The following is a 21,108-nucleotide window of genomic DNA, read 5'->3' on the forward strand; positions in this document are numbered from 1 at the left end:
TATTTATCACATAGCAGACCAGATGTTGCGTATGTAGTAAGTGTAGTGAGTCAGTCCATGCATAATCCCAGTGTGGATCACATGAATGTTGTTGTAAGGATTTTGAGGTACTTGAAGTCAGCTCCAGGGAGATGAGTAATGTTCTCTAATTACAATAATATCATTGAGGTTTATGGCTTCACAAATGCAGACTGTGCTGGAAATATTACAGATCGGAGATCCACATCAGGTACTTTACCTTTGTTTGGGGTAATCTTGTTACATGGAAGAGTAAGAAACAAAAAGTGGTAGCTCGATCTAGTGTTAAAGCAGAGTACAGAGATATGGCTCAGGGAGTGTGCGAATTGTTATGGCTTAGAAATTTGATACAAGATTTGGGTATTAAGCCTATGTGTGTTATGAAGTTGTACTGTGACAACAATGCAACTATTGATATCTCACAGAATCCTGTGCAACATGATCGTACAAAACATGTGAAAGTTGATCGTCACTTTATAAAGGATAAGCTAGAGGCAAAAATCATTAGTTTTCATTTGTTCATACAAAATAGGAACTTGCCAATATGCTCACAAAATGAGTGTCTAAGAAGACATTTTATGACTCACTTAGCAAGTTAGACATGGTTGATGTGTATGCGTCAACTTGAGGGAGAGTGTTAGCGTGATTTAAGGAGGAAATCACTTGCGTGATTCAAGGTTGTGGGGGTGATTTGTTGGATTATATATAGAACAAATTATGTGTAATTAAACATCTATCAATATACAATTTTACTTTTGAGGACCTCTCTCCTTACCAATCTTGACAAAGGGCAATGATCGCAGATTAGTCAATCTTCCCAATACCGGAGCTGGAACTTTAATATATTTTTCTGTAGAGGATGTCTGGACTTTTGTTGTATATTACATTATTACTATAGATGAGAAGAAGCGAAGCAGGTCGTTAAGCTGAAATGCAGGGGTCTTATTTATGTACAGGAAGTCGATGTTGGTCATGAGATATTCAGTACATTGTGAGGGTTTCAAAGAATTGAGGGGTGCAATATCTTTGGATAATATGATTTTCAGAGGTAGTAGAAGTTAAATTGTAGCATTAGTTTTCATACTGCTGATGAGATTCGATCATATTAAGCTATCGCGATTCGTGCTGAAAAAGAGATGCTTTCGTTATGGCAGGCACACTCCAATTAGCTAAATAAATATCTGCATTGCGGGTCTGAATCTTCCTTACTGCCAAGCCAACCTGAAGATCAAGTTCCCTTTTAACAAAAGAAGCTTTCAGACGTCTGCCTCCTAACTGGTGAAATGGCATACTCAGATCGATCTCAAGTTTTTTTACTATTGTTTCTATTCGTACTCATGGTGGATGATCGAGAGAAGATGAATTGTCATCTGACTAGAGAAAACTTGAGTTTGAAATCCCATCGAGCAATCGAGTATAGTTCAACAAAACTCCTACCGACAGAGGCTTCAGGATTAAAGTCACAAAATGATCTAGTAAAGCGACTAGTTCCACCTCAGAATTACAAAGAACTCGATATATTATTGTCAAATTTTGCAAATTCACCATCTGTTGGTGGACCTTGCATATTTAAATCTGTATGTGGATAGTCCACTTATAACATGTATAGCAAACCCAACATCAACGATGTGTCAGAAAAGGTAAATTTACATCACCGAAGCCTTGTGATTTCATTTGGTCTTGTTATCATATGTATTCATTGGCCTATTTTAGCATTAACACAAAAGAATAAAAAAATGGTAAAGAAATTTGCAGGTCAAACACACGCCTATCATCATACTCTAGTTCCAATTATCAATGTTACATTACCAGAATCATTGTTCGAATTCTCAGTATTGCCAAAACTACACATTTATTTCATATAGGGGTAGAGTTTTAGCTGATATTTTCTGCAGAGCTGAACAACAACATACTTGCCACGGTTTGAAAGTAAACATCTTTCATACAAATTGTATGTGTCCATGGGTAGCAGGCTACATAGGATATCACATAAAATGGATATCAAGATATTTGCACTCCTTTCCCTGATATCACTCCGCACGTAGAACTGAATTAGGTTGTATCCCCATGCAGGAAATCCACCAGTTCCATAAGCATAGTCCGGAGAGCACTGCAAAACCATAATCAATATTGAATAAAGTCTAATACCTGCAATACAAGACACATTTAAAAATAAATGGACCGTTCATCTTAAGCAAATACTTTTGAAATGGCAGCAGACAACAGAAAAATTATTAAAACCAGGACCCAGAGAACTTCAACTAGTCAATGTAAACTTAAACAAGATAACTAAGTTGGATCTTGTAACGAACTTCCAAGCTTCAGTGATGTAAGTTTGTGAGAAGTGAGAAAATTTCAAAATCAACTCTAGCAAACTTAGACTGCATACTGGAAGGGCTAATAATCTTCCACAAAAGGAGGTTGTCATTCTTCAGCCAGAAAAGAACGACATTAACAAGATGATGAGTACTCAGTGCAACTAATGGAAGTAATTAGGTTGCATGAGTTCAACATCTTCTGAAGAGAATGAGAAATTCCTGAACTTTGAGAAAAATCAGTCAAAACACACAAAATGAAAGCCAGGTTAGTACTACACAGAAGCTCTGATACTATACTTCAATTGAGTGACTAGTTGACCTCTCGAAAAGATACCAAGTAAGGAAAGACACTAAGGACTGCATCTGACGCACTTTCTCATATAAGATATTAATAAGATACATTGTCAACCCAAATCTAGTTATGGCAACTGAGCCATGTGGGGATCAGCACTCTAACAATATAAGAGATTATTAGAATCAAGAGAGTACTGGTATAATGTATTGCAGATAAACTGTGGGATAGAGGAAACATTTTTGCTTTAGACACATTCTATGACAGTAGATGTTGGTTGGTTTTTTGGGCTTACCTTGTTTGTCATTTCAGACCTTTTTTACAATTTACCCAGATTTTGTATTGGGGGTGCCTTACACTTTGTTCGTTGGTGTTAAAATTCACTATGAACATTACAGAGAGTTCTATAGCTGCATTTGAATCACTTTCCCTGTATGAACAACATATACAGAAAGAAAAAAACAAGTTGATGTCCAATTCCCAATGTGAGAGTATATGATCTCCTCTAAGTTCATTGTACGTCAAAATCTAATGAATTATTTGATGTAAATCTTGATAAACTCAAAAGGTAAGAACCGAAGTTGAATAATACCCGCAGACGAGCAACTTCTCCAACTTGCATTCCAAGGACACCTTCATCCCACCCTACAAAATGGATTCCAGAATAAAATAAAATAAAGTTTAAAAAAAACACATTTATACATATACATATAACTAATTAGATAAAGTGCTAAACCCATACACACCCATATGCATATATCTACGTAGAAAACAAAAATTATATACCTTTTATAACCTGGCCTTGGCCAATTTTGAAGCTGAAAGGCTCCTGACCTGGGTCCTTAGTGCTTTGCAAAAAAAAAAAAAAAAATTTTCCCCAGAGACTCCGAAATTAACTATTTCCTTGAAAAAAAAGCTCTCACCTCCAAAACTTGAGATTGAGATCACCATTCTTACCTACAAAACAGCACCACAGTTAACAACCGAATCAAATCAACACCCACAGTTAAATCCATTTCTTAACGAAAGAAAAAGCGAAGAAGAACTTACCATAACCAGTGCAGTGAACAGTAACCTTCTGACCTTTCACCGGTTTCGGACCAGTCCCAGCCCTCAGAACCTCCTTCTCCATTCCCATCTCTTCTTTCTCTCGCGCTTCGATTTAGGGTTCAGCTCTCTGTATCCAACTTTACAAATGGGCCTGGACACCAGGCCAGCCCAAGATTACGTCATCAGCCCATTTCCAGCTTCTTTTATATATATATATATATATATATATATATAGTCTCTATCCAAAGTGAAGCTTCACTCTGAAATTACAGAATGAAGTTCCAATTTTGACACATTTTTCGGTCAAAATTTTTCACCATAAGCGATTCAATATTGAGGTATGTTATTCAAGATCATCTCTATAAAATTTCATCTAATTCGGACATCGTTAAGGTATTAAAATTAGATTAAATCAATGAATAAATTAAAACTGTTCAACGTGAACCGTTCATGTAAATCTCAATTTTGAAAGCTCAAACCATTGTCAAATTGGATGAAACTTTGTAAAAATGATCTTGAATACCATACCTAAATATTAATCGCTTATAGTGAAAAATTTTGACCGAAAAATGTGTTAAAATTGGAACTTCACTCTGTAATTTCAGAGTGAAGCTTCACTCTGGATTGGGACTATATATATATATATATATATATATATAAAAGAAAGAAAAAGATACTCCCAGACTCGCAGTTGCTCTCTTGTTCTTCGTTTTTTGGTCTGCGAAATTAGAGAGCAGTGAAGCTGGATTGGCAGGGGGACCCACAGCAGCAGCAGTCCCATCCCCACGGGACTTGCTTCGATCCTCACTACATGGCCCACCATCCTCCTCCTCCTAACCACCACCACCACGATCCCACCGGCTTCCCCAATCCGGTTCCCTTTTCCGTTCGCAAAAGGGCTTGGCTACACTCCAACCCTAGAGGTCTGATTCTCTCTTCTTTTCACTTGGGGCTGTGACTAGTTCAAGACTGGAAATAATGCTCTAGTGGTACTGTTGTAGCTGCATGTTGATTGTTTTGGCTGTTGCAGATTGCTTTGAGAATCCCAATCATGCTAAGCTTTATGTGAGACAACTTTCCAGAACTGCCACCGAGGACGTTGTGAGTGTTTGTTTGCCTGTGATTTTCTGTGACTGTTGATTGTGCATAGCAAGGTTGTTACTTTTTGTTTAATTTCGGTGACAGATTCGATCGTTGTTTGGACAATTCGGAGACATTGTCGAGGTTGTTATGTTGAAGGATAAGCTGACTGGCCGCCAACAAGGTAGCTTGGTTGTCGATATGTCTGTCTGTCTGTATTTTGCTGGTTATTGCTTTTGTTTCGTACCAACTGGATATGTTTGTTTCTTTATTCTGGTACAAATGTGGGGTAGTTGCTCGGTACCAACAGTGTTGTTTGTGGTAGTGTGTGAGATCTCAAGTAAGAATGTCGAATCAGCCTTAGTGTTTCTCGTGCAGGACATTGTTTTGTCAAGTATTCGTCAATAGATGCAGCAGAGAGTGCTATCAGAGCTTTAAATTGTCAGCATTATTTTCCTGGGGTGAGCAAATTTTCTGCTACATTGTCTAGTATGATGTCATCATATTAACGTGATTAATGATTTCTGTTTGTTGTCTTCGTTTTTTCCAGGAAGGTAATCCTATCATAGTCAGATTGGCTGATGGTGAAAGGGAACGCCTCGGTAATTTTCTAATGCTTATAACTTTTAATGTTGTTTGGGAGGGAGAAATCATGCATGCTCACTTTTTTTTCTTATATGATGCTGAAGAAAAGAAAGAGACTTATTTGGACTTGGATAATGAATTAATGATGAAATTATGTGTGTGGTGTATTGTATGGTTGTTGGATATAGGGTGTACTCCGGACTAAAAGTACTTTTGCAGCACTCATAACATGACTTTAATATCTGAGTTGTTTTCCATGTTTGATTGGTAGGGGTGCAAGACAGATTGTATGTTTGTGGTATTCACCTAGATGCTTCCAATGAAGACATTGCAGAAGTACGGTCTACATTTGTTTTTGTTCTTAAATTTGTTATTCCCCAGCGTAGCTAATAGCTGATATATGTATGTATCACTTTATGTATCATGTGTGCGTGCACATTGAACTATTATGTGTGCACGGTATTTCTTGTTAATTCTACCTTCATGGAATCATACTCTTGGACCATTTTTAGTTACGTGCTTTGTCAACTCTTTTAAATTTTCTGATTCATATGGTACTGTCCATGACAGATATTTTCGCCTTATGGTGTTGTTGAAGACATCTACATTTTGAGGCCCAATCGTGGTATGTCCAAATTGCTGATCCTTCAATCCTTAATTTGAATATCTGTGCGGCATATCAGTTGATGCCTCAAAATTTCAGTTGCTATTCATTTATGATGGCATGAGTACCTGTTTCGACTGGCTGTTGTGATGTGCTTTGCAGAGACAACTGAATGATTTTTTATACAAGATATTGCTAAATGTATGTTTTGACAATGTAGTTCATTACTTTCCATTTTGAAGGATCCGGTTTTGTTAAATATTCCAGTGGAGATATGGCTCTGGCAGCAATCAAAGCTTTAAATGGAACCTTTGTTATGAGAGTAATGTTTTTCAATTCTTATCTAATCTTTACCAATTATCCCATTGTAAGGTATGTACATTTGATTCACCTTTGTGATACTACTTCAGGGTTGTGCTCAGCCATTGGCTGTTCGATTTGCAGATCCCAAGAAACCAAGGGAAATAGACCGAAGGTTTTTGTCATTGTAACTCTGGTGGACTCGGTTTGTGTGTATATATAGGGAGATTCAAGTGTATGATCCTTAGATTTAAAATGAAATTAATGCCTGTGAGCCCCATCATAAATTGTTATCCAACGACCCAAACCATTTATACTATAGGCCCCATTTCAGTATAATCCTTACTAGATCATCAGCTGAACCAGGATTGCATTAGCCATCTAACTATGATCAGATACTAGAAATAATGAATTTATTATGATAATTAATTTGGGTTGACAATCTGTGATTTAGTTGATGTGTGTGTGCTTTATTTATTTTTTTTCTTCTGGTGCCAATGAACCTTGGTAGATAACCTTAAAAGAAAAGGACTGTTTGATCAAAGGACCACATTCCAGGGTTAATCAGATGGAGTTCATTTTCTTAAATGAAAAAGATTTAAAAAATGGCTTTGAATTTAGTCTCTCTCTCTCTCTCTGTATATATGTGTGCATATTTGTACTGAAACATACACCCAAACATATATGATTTCATGTACCTGATAGTCTTAGTTCAGTTGTTGGGCTGTCTTGGTGATCATGCTTGATTCCCTACTCACCCTTTCCCATATATGGTATGAGTAACAAAAACTTTGGATGAAAATTGAAAAAGGCATATGCAGTAATGTATGGCTGATATTGTTGTAGCTCTGGCTAGTTATTTCCAGAAATCAGAAGGTTTAAATATATAACTCCTCTTTTCAGGGGTAACTATGTATATAGCAGTGCAGCTGGTGGTCTGTATTCTCACGAACCAGTTAGGTACAGTTCTGTCTTAGAAGATGCTTCCTCTCTCATAATTTTGATCACTGTAATTGAGTATTCATATTTTGGCTTTTCATGCTGCAGGCTGGTACCTGATCATGTTGGAGGACAGAATTTTCCAAATGCACCTTATCCTCCCCAACAAATTTCACAACCCCCTATTCCCTATCGGGCCAACCAGGAACCACAGGTTTCTACTGTGATGCAACCAACGTTTCCTCCATTACAACCACCTTTACAGTTGTGCAGGATGCCTATACAACAAACCCAGATTACTCCAAGAAGTTCTCATTCTTCTTTAGCGGCAGTCACGGAGACACATAAACAGCATCTGAAACAATCATCTGGGCAAATTCTCGGGCAGCAACAGAGTTCTCAGGTTAGTAGCAACACTGATAAATTCTAAAACTGTCAAATGGTGGATTGAGGAGTTAAGCATCTGCAGGGTAGTATCATGAACATGTTTTGATAATTTACCGTGTGGCCGCTTCTTGTGACACTATGTTTTTGGATAAATTGTTTTCTCAAGAACTTTTTATGAGTATAGGAATGATGTCTATTTTCTGAAACAATAGACTATCGAGCATGTCTGAGGGAGTTATGATGTTAGCTTTGGTAACCCTTAGAACCATATAATAGAAAAGCTCTTACTGGTTGATGAAATGTTTGCATTGGTTGATAGAGCTGCTCTGGCTGTATGCTTCACTGTTCAGGGCAGACTGTGTAACTAAAATTGATGTTGTTACTTTGTGACATGTGCGACTTATTTTCTGCCATGGTGTGATACGGATGTCTGCGCAATTACCTGGTTGTTGGATGTTTTTGGCAATCTCCTGAAACTGTGATATGGATGTCTGCACAATTACCTTGTTGTGGGATGTTTTTGGCAATCTCCTGAAACTGTGAGTACACAGCAGACATTTTCTGGCAATTCTATTGTTGCGTTGCCTTCAAGTAATGAGACAACTACTTCTCTAGAGTGTGACTGGAGCGAACACACCTGCCCTGATGGATACAAGTATTATTATAATTGTGAAACTTGTGAGAGCAGAGTATGTTTCAGCCTTTGACCATCTTTTTAATATTCTATATTGGTTTTAAAAGATGTGATCAATGTAGTTTATAAGAAGAAACATATGATCACTGACTATGTTTTCTGATCTGCAGTGGGACAAACCTGAGGAGTTCGTTTTATTTGAGCAACAGTTGCAGACAAAAACGCAACCAAATAATCCTTCTCATCATCTTCAATCTGTGTTGGTTCCTTCTACGCAAATAGTTTGTCAAAACCAGCAGGTATATATATAGTCAAACATATGCCTTGCATCAGATACTCCAATTTCAGATGATTCAGCTAATTATGATCTTTGAAGGAGTTAGATAAGGTGCCCGGCCTTGTTGATTGTGACTAGCATGGTGTATTGTCTAGTCTTTGTGACAGTTTAGTCTTTACAATGTACTGTTATGTGATATTAGGTATTAAGAATATTTAGCTCACGTATCTTCCTCATATGAGCTGGACTAATAATTTCCCAAGTAGAACCAGTAATATTCACTTTACTAGCTTTGAGTATCAAAATTCAATGGTTACATCTTTGTGGTAAATTTGATTGATAATATTCAGTTTTATTGATTTCACTTACCACTATTGTAAGAATGGGAGAATTCCTGATTTTAGCCATATTGGGCCCTTCATTATGTAAAATGTAAATTTGGTCATACAATATGCTGTGATGTTGTAAAACTAACATGAAAGTGTTAATTGCCTGTGATTTTTTAGGAATCGAATCAGGTGCAGTTGCAGTTGCAGTCGGAAACAAGTCCTGTTGTAGGCCCAACATGTGTTTGACAGGTATGGTAATATAATTTATAATTTTCTGAGGTAATCACCAAAATGCACCTTCTAGAAAGTGGCATTTTTAGTACTTCACTATGTTTAGCCATTTCTTGTTTTGTTTTGGTTGCATTTTGCAGAGTGGTTAACATCGCACACAACCTGTTCATGTACTATGGTTGGGTTAGAGCATCAGTTGGCTGCTGGTATATTTGCCAAATTCCAACGTTATTGGTTAGCTCCTACCTCTGAATTCTGCTTCGATTGAGGAACAAGTAACTAATTGAGGAGGAATTAGACCAGCTATAGGAAGGTGGCGATGAATACTTTCAGATGGTATTAGTGCCATCTAATCAACTTGTTCTTATAAGTCAGTTATGTAACAAGAAGAGATGTATCAACTGCAGTTTGCTGACGTAACTTTGACAGTAGTTTAAACAAGACTTTCTTGCCAAGCTACTGCTATGTGTTCTCTGGGTTTAGATGTATGCAATTCAGAATTTCCAGATGGAGTAGTTCATCATGTGGTCGTTGTTGAAGCAATGACCATGAAAATGCAGCCATTTAACAATCGGAGTCGACTCTTGTTTTGTTTCTACTATCCAAAGTCTTTAGTACCCAAGCCCTTCAACTTTGAGTTGCATATTCCGTTCAAACTTCGAACCTCTTTGTCCTTTCAGTTTTTGTTTCATGATGGCTTTGCGACTGGGTTACACAAGTGTAGACACCACACGAATCAAAGGACATATTCCAACATGTCGATTAAACCATATGCCTAATGTGAAAGGGTGGTGCAACTTTGTTAGCTAGTTTTGTTTGGAACATCATATGCGTTGGATCCGTAATGCCTCCTACACGCTCCGGAGTCAGATTCCAATTTATATATTCAGAAATGAACAAGGTTCAGTGATCAAATATGGAGGATGGGCTCAATTCAATGGCGTGAAGATAACAAAGCATTTACTGAAGAGGCTCAAGATGGGTCGGTAGATATTATTCTTGTAGCATACGCAAGCATTACATATTTGAGACAGGGCATTGGATTTGCCACCCAACATCATAATAGCCTCAAAAAATCATGACTGAGCCCCAGTACCAAGTACTTACCATCTCTCTTTCTCTCTCATTCATACAAACACAATGAAATGAATGCATATTCCTTCTACCACAAAAACAAGGATATAGGACAAATGAGAGGTCAGAAGTCAGAACTTGGAAGATTTAAGGAACCTATTTTTGTGTATATACCTTTCCAGTCTTTATTTCCTGCATACCCACTCACCTCATTTTCCACCTAAAATGATGTTGAAAAGAAGAAAGCTATAAACCTTACAGAATACGATTCTAGCAAGAACATCTGTATTTTAAGTTCAACAATACTTTTCTCTAAAACAAAGTTAGCAAGCTAAATTAGTACATTAATGTAGTAATAATGCAACGGGAATATCAAATCATGATAAATTGGTAATCAACATTTCTATCTATCTGCTACCCTTGCTTCAACATATTAGAGGGGACTATGTCTTGAAGAAGGCCATGGTCTGTCATCAAAGCTGAACTTCCTCCGGGGCAGCAAAACCGCCGCTCGTTAAGATAACTCCAGCTTCTAGCATTTGGTGTCGAAAAACCCGAATTGCTGGTTTGATTATCCTCAAATAGCTGCAGTCCTTGTTGCTGTTGATAGTGGGAGAATAGGGTTCTTGGCATGAGAATGCTGTTCAGTGCAGTAGTTGGCGGAGGAGGAGGCATCATAAGAGGACTTAGATGCGTATGTTGGCCTTCATAGGTCGTCACAACTATGCCTGGATCGTTGACGCATCGCTCCACTCGCTTCTTCACATTACATGAGGCACTGGTGCACCGAAAGTAGCTCCTATTATAACAGCTTTGATCAGTTCCAGGTTAAATATATAGATAGTAACAATGAAATCTTGCTTGACATGTCCATCAAAGGTGCAGTGTAAAATGGTTTATATACCTGGGAAAACGGCTGTTTTTGACGGCTTTCTGGCCGTACTTTCTCCATCTGTATCCATCTTCTAGATGATCAACCTCACTCTTTGTCAGGAAGGCGAATCTCGGCTCTCTTGGTTTCTTCTCTGTTGTCTTCTTCTTCTGATTCGCTTTCAACCTTTCATATCACCAATATCCCAATCAATAAACACAACAAATCACCAGGCAAATCTTCTATTTCATAGATAGTATACAAAATCCCTATTTTTATCAAATTTGGAATCAGTGCTCTGAAACAAAAAATGGGAATTAAAAAACCATGTTTAATTTCTTGATCTGTTAGAAATGAGTCTCTCTCAACTAGTCAAACACTCAAACATAAAAGTTCTATAAGCAAGAAACGAACGTACTAAAGACTCACCCTTTCTTGGGCTCTGGTGGGTCTTCTTCTTCTTGTTTTACAGGGGCTTTAATATCAGTGTGCGGTTCCTCGTTCACAGCTTCACTTGAAGCAGATGAAATGGACGAGGAGTTTGGTGTTGAAGGATTGACAGAGTAATCTTTCCCCAGATCAATGGATTTAGTCGGCAGTACCTGTTGTGCACTGATCTGTGGCAAATCAAAGAGGGAATCAGCAGGACCAAAGTAGTCCTGGGTACCCAAAAGCTCCATAAACCCTAACGAGTCCTTCTGATCGCCTTGAGAGAAATCAAACATGCCTGAAAATGGGTAGCTGTAATCTGCTGTATCGCCCTCCATCTTCATCATATATTCCTTCTTCTCCATAGCTCACTCTCATAAAAGTCTAGGGAGAGAAAGTGGGTGTATTTTTCTGAGAGAGAGAGAGAGAGAGAGAGGGTAGGGTTGCCTCTGGTTTATAAGGTTTGAGAAAGACTGACTGTGGGAGCGGGCATGGGTTGGGCCTCAAAGATTGACCGGCAATTGCAGGTCAAGTTGGCTGACATTTAGAATGCATGGTTCCGACAAAGTGGTCGAGGGTTTCACACTGTGCAGGTTTGACTGGTTTAATACTTCGCCGGTTTAAAATGTGAACGGAGCTGTATGAGTGACGTCTTTCTTACGCCTTCAAACTTAAGGCTACTGAGAAAGCTTGTATGACGTCGAAATCTTCACGTATGACATACAAACATATTCCTCTGCATCATCATCATCATCATCTTCTTCTTCTTCTTCTTCTTCTTCTTCTTCTTCTTCTTCTTCTTCTTCTTCTTCTTCTTTAAAAACAAAAAAAAAGTTAGGGTGAAATGACGATTTAATATTGTGTGCGACTAAAAGGTAGCCTGTACCCAAATCACCTAGAAGAAGTACGTATTTTGTACAGTTTTCCGATTCAAACTACTGAATTTTACAATCCGATATATAGTATTATCTCTACTATACATGTGCATAATCACCGAAGACCTAGCTAGCATTCTCAAAAAAAAAAATCAACGAAGATCTAGATGATGGAAATCTAGATCATCACCATTTTCTTTTTGGGTCAATGAGATGCAATATTAAATACTAGTATGCGTAGCATGATCTATGGCCCTGTATCCTTGATCATGGAGTTATAATTATCTATCTAATATCTAACGATAGTGATGGTGTTAATTATGTAATACTAAAATTAGAGATAAGATGAGCTAAGAGCCTAAGATAGTTTCATTCACACATAGTTCACTCCAAGGATATCGATTTGGTTTAAATTCGAAAGAAATTCCCACCGACTAGATCGATATATAAGTATATAACGCTATATGTGGTATGTGCATGTAAGTTCGGTGAAGTATTATACCATAGCATGATGCAAAGTTGCAAACCCATTTTTCTACTTGTATCATTCTTCTTCTTTTGCTTATATCCTCTAGCTAGAAAATGCATCGCATGGTCCACTTGATTTCTGAAATCTCTACAGTACTCTATATTTCGGATCCAAACTTAATACTCGACACATCCCTTTAATCTTTATGCATCTATAAGACAGTGATTTTGTTTTATTTCCCATAAGATACCTCAATGGACAAGACAAGAACTTTAGAGATAGATCTACAATGTAGGGTTCTTGTTATAGTATTGGTTCGATGAATTTGAATGTAACCAAATATATATGTGCATGATAGCTAGGAGGATCAAATATATATATATATATATATATATATATATATATATATATATGTATATATACATTCATTGTGTGAAATCATATAAAATGTGTACTGCCCTACATGATGGCCCCGGCTTGCTTTTCTATCTTTGCACGCACCGAATGAATGAAAATCAAAATCTCTCTATAGAAAAGGGATCGAAAGGCTTCAAGCCACAATCGTCTTTAAACTTGTCTTCTATCTTTTGCTGAATTATATTGTGTGCGTGGCAAAGTAGGGCAAAGGTGACACACGTGTGGGTACACGTGCATGACACAATTTCCGTGTAACCCTAACTCACTTTTGCATGCGCCCGATCGATTTGTAATCAGGGTGTTTCCCGGCCAACTTCTGTTCTGTCTATTTGGCGAAAGCAATCGAGCACTTGTTCTTTGAGAGTTTGAGGAGTATATTTGTGGTAAAAAGTTCATGATAAATATATATTCTGGTTAATATTATTGTAGTGAATGATATTCATCCCGACGAAAAATAAAAAACAAAATCATTGATGCTGGCTACTGATCGATCGATCCTTCTGCATGATTTATCATTTGATACTGATCATACAGTACCCTCAACCATATAACAGGTATGGAGATAGATCAATCGCTGAGGTCATTTCTCTGTGCGAGCATGGTTTTTGCAAGAAACCATGATTGTAGTGTCCCAGTGAGCTTTACTATTCACCATATATATATGTCCTATCTCATACTGTAGCTGTTATAATTTACAAACCTTGTTAACGATCGAATATGTAGCAAGTTGATCGATTTAATCGTTTATCTCTAGATACTTAGAGTTTAGAGTTTAGATACCTAGCTAGAGTGTTATCATTTTTGATTATTTGTCACTCGATCTTCTTTTAATCTGTTTGGTTTTTGAAAATATATATCTTATATGTTGTGAACTTGTGATGGCGTAGTACGTGGTCCAAGCACAGGGAAGCAAGTCATACAACTGGATTGGTACTGTACATAATTTAGTCATGGCCGGGTGGTCGATCGATCGATTTAGTCTGTTTTTTTTTTGTCTCAACCGATTCAGTGATCAAAAGGAGCAAAAGAAGGCTGAACTCGCGATCGAGCCGACATCGAATTCTAGCTATTTTCCCGCAGAAATACATTTTTTTGCGTATATATAGCACAATTATCAGAATAATTCAGAGTATTTTGATCAACTAACTTTCATTAGAGGAGATATCATATATATCCTCAGCACAAGTGACTAGTGAGTCTATCAGGCCGGTTCGCCTCCAAGAATCAAGTAAAAGAGGTTAATTACATGTAACAAGAAATGTAAGAAAAGTAATTAATAATTAAGAGAAAGAAAAGTAAGTGCCTCAAGGTAAAATATTAACGCGGCATTGGAATATTTTAGATATCTTATAATACACGCTTTCGAGATCCTGCATTGCCTCCATCAGTGGAAGATGTTGATATGATATATGATCTATACAAACATTTGTAGGGTACTAGATGATCAAAAATAATATAAAGATAAACACTGGTTTGACCAGTGCTGCCTTCTTTCATACGTTTGGGAGCTCCAAATTAAATAAAGAATTAAACTGTTCCATATTTCGGGAGAATTACTATTCTTTCATTGTGCGTGTCTTAGCCTAATAGGTTTTGTAACGACCCTAAAATTCCGAGCTTAAAAACTCAAAATTTCAAAGTCGTTAAACACAAAATAATCTCAATGAAATCGAAATCATTTAAAATGTCACAGTGGATCAATTCTGAGTTTTCAATACAACTCAGACAAACCAATTATTACAAACCATATTTATAATCCTTACATAAAATGGAAATGTAATAATCCTCACAATCACTCACAATTCTCACAAATAAAACCACGCTGAAAACCTCACCACAAGTAGGATTCGAACGACTTCGATGCCTCCGGAGTTGTCACTCAATCTCCACTAATTAACACCTGCGGAATTATCCCCTACACCATCGGATTGGTGCACCGGGATTGTAAACACAACCCGGTAAGCTTATAACTCGTATGAGTAAAATGAAAATATAATCGCATATCAATATATACGAAAAATCACAAATCATCAAATATAAATACACTCATGAGTCAATGGACGGCCCATCTGGTCGTCCCAAAGAAATATGAAATAAAACGCTCATGAGAAATTAAGTAACCCTTCTGGTTACCCAAATGCATTTATATTACGGGTACCAAGAACGTTGGTACACATATGTTATCCCTCTCGTAATACACCGGCGATATTGGATAGCCACCCGCTACCCAACATCCAAAACAATCTGAGTACCCATGAGCAGATAACCACCCGTTACATCACATGCAGTACTAAGGCAGACAAACTAGAGCTCTAACTGTATCGTAACTTTTGCCCGGCCAAAGGCTAGGTTTCGACTTGCCAAACACGTACAATAATCTCACATCATATTGTACCAAACATCATGTCCGAAGACAAATCACATTTTAACAATCTCAATGTTAAAAATCACGTACAATATTCTCACATCATATTGTACAAATCAAAATCACATGCTCGATATATCTTGTCATCAAAATGACATCATCACAATAAAATCATAACAGTATATTATATAGCAAACTATATATATATATATATATGTATTTATTTACCATTTATACGATATATATATATAATCCATTATATCTTATACATGTCATAATTTATAAACACGTCCGAAGACAAAACGTTTAACAATTTCCATATTAAACTCACATGCTTGTCATCGAATTGACCTAATTCAGATGAATTCATAACAGTATATAATATAGCAAATTATATATATACGTACTTATTACCATTTATACAATATATATAAAATCCATTATATTGTATACATGTCGTATTTTCAATATTAAAAACTCTTGCAAATATCTTAGAATCACCACAAGGGTAGATTCGTAAATATGTGAGATTTTACTCACCTTATCGACTCGAGCGTAATTCCACAATTTCCGAAGATAATTCTTTTCCTTGATTTATCGATCACCTTGAAAAGATAAGAAAAGAATTTAGAAACATTTCGTAAACCTTTAAATGCCGAAACAGTAATAATCAGTTACTGTTCAGCAATGTTCGGTTTTACGAATTTACTGTTCATTGGTACTGTTCATGTACTGCTGTACAAATACACAAATAATACGTATTTTCTGTACGTATACATACTGTTTCCGTATTTCTGTACGTATACATTATATTCAAAATGTAAATACAATCTCAGTAAATAAAATTTACTAAATTACCTTTTACAAATTACTTTTTACAATTACTGAAAGTAATTTATATTTACATTTACCGTACGTAAAATTTAATTTACATTTACCGTACGTAAATAAAATTTACATTTACATTTACCGTACGTAAGTAAATTACCAAAATACCCTTCTGGAATACTGTTCACGCCGCCGCACGTGGCGGCGCGTGCGATACACGCGCTACCTCCGGCAGGCCGCGCGTGGGGCCCACGCGCCGACTCCGACACCGGAGCGTATCACGTCACCTCCGCCCTAAAAACCATCCTCTCCTCCTCCTCCACCTTCCTACGGTCTCCGATCACTCCTAAGCTACCCCACGCACCCCCACGCGCTGCCTCTAGGCGGCGGTAACCCTCTCCTCCATCCACCTCCGATTCTCCACAAAAAAAACCTCCACAATCAATCCAACAACATCACAACTCATTCAATTACACAACCCTTACCTCTATCACGCCGTGGAAGCACCGGAGGATCGCCGACGAGCTTGAACCAGTCGATCTGGGCTCGGTGATGTGCAGTGAGTCTCCACGACGGCGAGAGACAGTGCGTCGACCTCGGGGTCGACTGCAGGAGGCCGTGCGACGCTCGTTGTGCTGGCGGTGTGGCTCACGGACGTGCAGTGGTGGAGAATCGGCGAAGGAGTGAGATCGGTGAGGGAGAGGGAAAGAGAGAAAGGGAGCTCGGCGCGAGAGAGAGAGAGAGAGAGGGAGGCGGAAGTGAAGAGAGAGATAGGGTTTTCCAATTATGGAAACCCTAATCTCATAATTACTCTATTTATACTAGTTTCCAAATCGGAAACTAACTTCCGACGTTAATAACTTTTACGTACGACGTCCGATTCGAACGCGTCACATACTCACGAACTCGTATCGACGAGCTCTACAACTTTCGTGAAGAAAGTTTTCGCAAACGATCGACGGAATAAAAGTCGATATATACGTTGCGGAAATGTAACGTTTTTCGAATTAAACGTTCCCGTTTCTCGTTTTATAACGTCGCAACCAATCACACTCATTCTAATTAAATTTCACAATTTTATAGAATTCAAATCAAACTAAAGTATTATTTGAAGAAAAAAAATGAGGGTTATTACAGGTTTCCTGTTAGGAGATAGATTAGCATTTTCGTAATAGATTAGGACTCCGAATCGTACAGGATTGTGGTTTTGTAATGCCTATATATAGGCCCTCATATCATTCAGTAATACACAATTATTTTATCCTGAAACACGTTATCAGGCACTTTGCCCTAAAACCCTGAACTTTTTAGAGCCCTAGAAATTTTTTTTCTTCTCCACCGCCGGCCGCCGTCGTTCTCTGGCCTCCGACATCTTCCCGTCGGCGTTCCTCGTCGGCGCAGCCCCTGCTCGCCGTCGCTGCAGCCCCCCCCCCCCCCCCACTGCTACCTCTGCAGCCCCGCAACGCAGCTCCTGCAGCCCCGCTACCCCTGCACGCAGCCCTACATGCTGCCCTGCAGCCCCTGCGACCCCCCTGCAGCCCCACACGCAGATCCTGCCCTGCAGCCCCTGCGACCCCCCAGCTGCCCCTGCATGCAGCCCCCGCAGGGTCTCTTCCGCATTCGCTCCGCAAAAATATCTTTTTGCCCCGCAAGACCCCGCATCAAAGGATTCAAAATTGCTCCTCCCGCATATCTACGCAAGAAACGCGAACTGTACAAGCAAACTTTTCGCTCAAGAAAAGCTACTCCAGTCTTCTCTACCCTTTTGGGCCTATGGCCTGCCGAGTACAATAGCCATTTGGGCTTCATACTATATTTTCTTTTCCTTTTCCTTTTCCTTTTTCCTATTTCATTATTTAAATGTTCATTGGCACGTTTTTATTTCTAACGATATTTCACGTGCTCTTATAGGTAAAATCATTGCTCATCGTACTATGGTGATGACATTCATGCCGAGATGGACGATACTTTTGTTATCTACATACGATTTCGATCGTATCCTCCCAAGATTTTTATGTCATCGGACGAAGATCGAAAAAGAATTCATCAAGCAACTTCATGCATGACGATCGATTTGCAGAGCACTTTAATTATATGTGGTCTGTTTGGCAGACCAACAAGTATGTTTTTCTTAAAGTTGCTGCTTTTGAACATATATATATATATAAATTATCGGGCGCTATTAGCCTTTTTCTTGTCTTCTTTTCCGGCCTTTCTTATAACGTCGATGAGACCAAAGAGGGATATGATTCCCCTCTTGGTCGACTTTTTCGTGTGACGGTCCTGGGGGAGTCACGTTATTATTTAAAAGGAAGAAATCGATTTCATGTGGTTGCCTGAGTACACCGCTGTTTTTGGTGCGATCATGAGAATCACCGTTATGCATCGATTATTTTGTGACCATATACATCACAACCCTCCTAATTCCGGTTACATACTTGAATATTTCGATTATTCGAAACCTATATAACCCTCGTTTCTCATGTATGAGTCGTCATCGCGACTGTTATTCGAATGTTTGAGTTTTCTTAAACTCATGTCTATAAACGATAATCTCAATGTCTACGTACTCATTTATTTGAGTTGAAATTCATTACTCTGAAGCGGCACTATTTGCTGACAAAGATCCAAAAAATAACACATTCTATGGGACACACTTAAAGTGATTCAATAAACGTCTATGACGTTGTATTACCAGAGTTGACCTTGAAACATGCTCCACATCCGAGAAACACATGTCATTTTTGGCACCTGTATCTATTTCTTGAGCGCATTTTGGAGATGGAAACGTAACATTTTTCCATTCTTAAGTAAGCACATTTTTGAGCCTCAGGTTAGGCTCCGCCCAATCCGATATGCAAGATTTTGTTGCTACTGACTTTTGATTAGTCACTCTATTTTGACTATGTCTTCTGCTTACTATTTTTCAAGTATGACGTTGGCATTTCCATGATTATTGCTCGACTTTAGCTTAAGTCGTCTATTGGAATTGGAAGCTTACTTGTGTTGTATTAAATATTGGCATATTCTATAAAATTTCTCGTATTTCTTGTTTACAAGATTGACTCGTGAGAATTTTATTTGCCTTGGCTTAGCATGTATGGTCAACGTTTGCAACTCACGTGGTTTTTAAATTGGCCGCTTTTGGGTTACATGGGACCCCAATAGCACTACATTTTGATTTTGGACCTTGAAATTTAGAAAACGGACCTCGGAACGTCAAAATTGACGTCGTTTTCCCCGTTACTGTTCCGGCGTTTCCGGCAATCGGTGCCGCCGGCTTCCGACGATTTTCTTTTTCGTCGTTTTTCGTCATGTTTCCGGCATATTTCAGCAGTTCTTTCTGCCATGTTTTCCTAGTCCAAATTTCACCCAGTTTTGAGTTAATTTGACATGGTTTTCCGGTTAATTTTCCGGTTTTCTCCAAGTTGTTTCATAGCTCAAATGATTTTATTATTATTGGTGACCACCCGCACCAATTGGATGGTTTTTACCACCCAAATTGTTTGGTATTCAACTCCTCCAATACCATGTTTTTCCAACTCTTAAGTTGAAGAATGTAGTTCTATTGCCATGTGATACACTCGATGGGATTGCACATTTGTTTCAATCCCCCCTCTTACAATATCCTACGGCGTATTGTGTAGAGAAGTTCACCGTGTCGTTGACTCTCTTAATTTTCATTTTGAGAATGTCCCGCCGTGAAATCGAGTGTCTTGCTAATTGCGTAACTACCCACACTGTCCTACGGCGCATGTAGTTGTTTTACGGATCTCGTGCGGAGATTGTATTCTATATCTTCGTGCCTTGCTAAGTTTTAAAGGCCATACATGCCAATGATGGATTTTCATCTTGATATTTGTGTTAAGAATGGAGAGGAATAAATCTGTCAGATTTCATTGACAGTATCTTTTTCAAGCTTCGACAGTAGCTTTGTTAGCTTGCAGACATAGTTTTGCTTTCCTGCAGCAGTAGCTTTATGTAACTCAAGATTTTTTGAATCATGGGTTCGGTTTTACTGTCTTCTCGGTTTTGACATGATCGTTTGTTTTGGTCATTTTGAACAAGATATGATGATTCGAGTTCTTTGAAATTCACATTATCATCTATTTTTCATGTTCACGAAGCGATTGGAGGACCACCTCACCCATGCTCCACACGGTGAGGCCGAGCCTATCCGTGCCATGCACGGCGAGGCCGAGCCTGCCTATTTCGGCGGCTCCATGGCATTAAGGCCGTCGTTGGCGGCATCCCCTCATTCACAGGAGCTTGTGATGCCTCCCGTGTTTTCTAATGCCTCCATGGTAATCTCTGATGCCCATCGCTCATTTTGCAAAGCTTGTTCTTTTGCTAGATTTCAAGGAACTCCTTATTTGCTAAGGCTCCAACCGAGAACATTCCATTCTTACGAAGTATTTAAGGTGACATTAGTGGACCCTATCCAACCGAATGCGGACATTTTTCGGTATTTTTATGGTATAGTTTAAGAGCATCGACGCGTTGGTCACACGTCGCTTTGCTTTCCACAAGAAATGCTGCATTCGCTAAAGTTTTTAGCTATGATCATCATCCTAAGGGCTCACCACCCTTCCTATCTTCTCAAATCTATTTGAATGGATACCATTGGAGAGTTCACCCCCACGAATTTGATGATTTCGTTTTGCATGTCTACTGGGATCGTCGTTGAACATATTATTCCTCATGTTCATTCACTGCACGATCTAGCAGAGCTCGGA

The 21,108-nt window shown here is 38.4% G+C and overlaps 3 protein-coding genes across 5 annotated transcripts; 1 reads left to right on the plus strand and 2 right to left on the minus strand.

Annotated features, from left to right (window-relative positions):
• Positions 1 to 1,973: 1,973 nt before the first annotated feature.
• On the minus strand, positions 1,974 to 3,805 carry LOC126785979 (peptidyl-prolyl cis-trans isomerase FKBP12-like). The gene is given in 6 exon segments (XM_050511680.1): positions 1,974 to 2,080; positions 2,083 to 2,128; positions 3,221 to 3,273; positions 3,415 to 3,476; positions 3,552 to 3,585; positions 3,679 to 3,805. Coding segments are annotated over 6 exon segments (315 nt in total). The 5' UTR covers positions 3,767 to 3,805; the 3' UTR covers positions 1,974 to 2,048.
• A 559-nt stretch (positions 3,806 to 4,364) lies between these two features.
• On the plus strand, positions 4,365 to 9,552 carry LOC126785897 (flowering time control protein FCA). 3 transcript variants are annotated; one of them, XM_050511576.1, is made up of 15 exons: positions 4,365 to 4,601; positions 4,709 to 4,779; positions 4,864 to 4,942; positions 5,137 to 5,219; positions 5,309 to 5,360; positions 5,615 to 5,679; positions 5,914 to 5,968; positions 6,190 to 6,269; positions 6,358 to 6,422; positions 7,151 to 7,207; positions 7,295 to 7,589; positions 8,125 to 8,262; positions 8,378 to 8,506; positions 8,991 to 9,062; positions 9,185 to 9,552. In XM_050511576.1, exons 1-14 carry the CDS (start codon positions 4,490 to 4,492, stop codon positions 9,057 to 9,059), a joined length of 1,350 nt encoding a protein of 449 aa, XP_050367533.1. In that variant the 5' UTR covers positions 4,365 to 4,489; the 3' UTR covers positions 9,060 to 9,062; positions 9,185 to 9,552. The 3 variants fall into 3 exon arrangements, with proteins under 3 accessions (XP_050367533.1, XP_050367548.1, XP_050367541.1); XM_050511591.1 differs by having other exon boundaries at positions 9,009 to 9,062; XM_050511584.1 differs by having other exon boundaries at positions 8,128 to 8,262.
• Positions 9,553 to 10,278: 726 nt separating this feature from the next.
• On the minus strand, positions 10,279 to 11,822 carry LOC126791140 (WRKY transcription factor 23). Its single transcript, XM_050517549.1, has 3 exons — positions 11,419 to 11,822; positions 11,023 to 11,175; positions 10,279 to 10,917 (listed from the first exon to the last, which is right to left on the minus strand). The coding sequence occupies exons 1-3, from the start codon at positions 11,781 to 11,783 to the stop codon at positions 10,533 to 10,535; spliced, it is 903 nt and encodes a 300-aa protein (XP_050373506.1). The 5' UTR covers positions 11,784 to 11,822; the 3' UTR covers positions 10,279 to 10,532.
• Between the last annotated feature and the right edge of the window lie 9,286 nt (positions 11,823 to 21,108).

Source organism: Argentina anserina, chromosome 1, assembly GCF_933775445.1.
Source record: "Argentina anserina chromosome 1, drPotAnse1.1, whole genome shotgun sequence".
Taxonomy (NCBI): domain Eukaryota; kingdom Viridiplantae; phylum Streptophyta; class Magnoliopsida; order Rosales; family Rosaceae; genus Argentina; species Argentina anserina.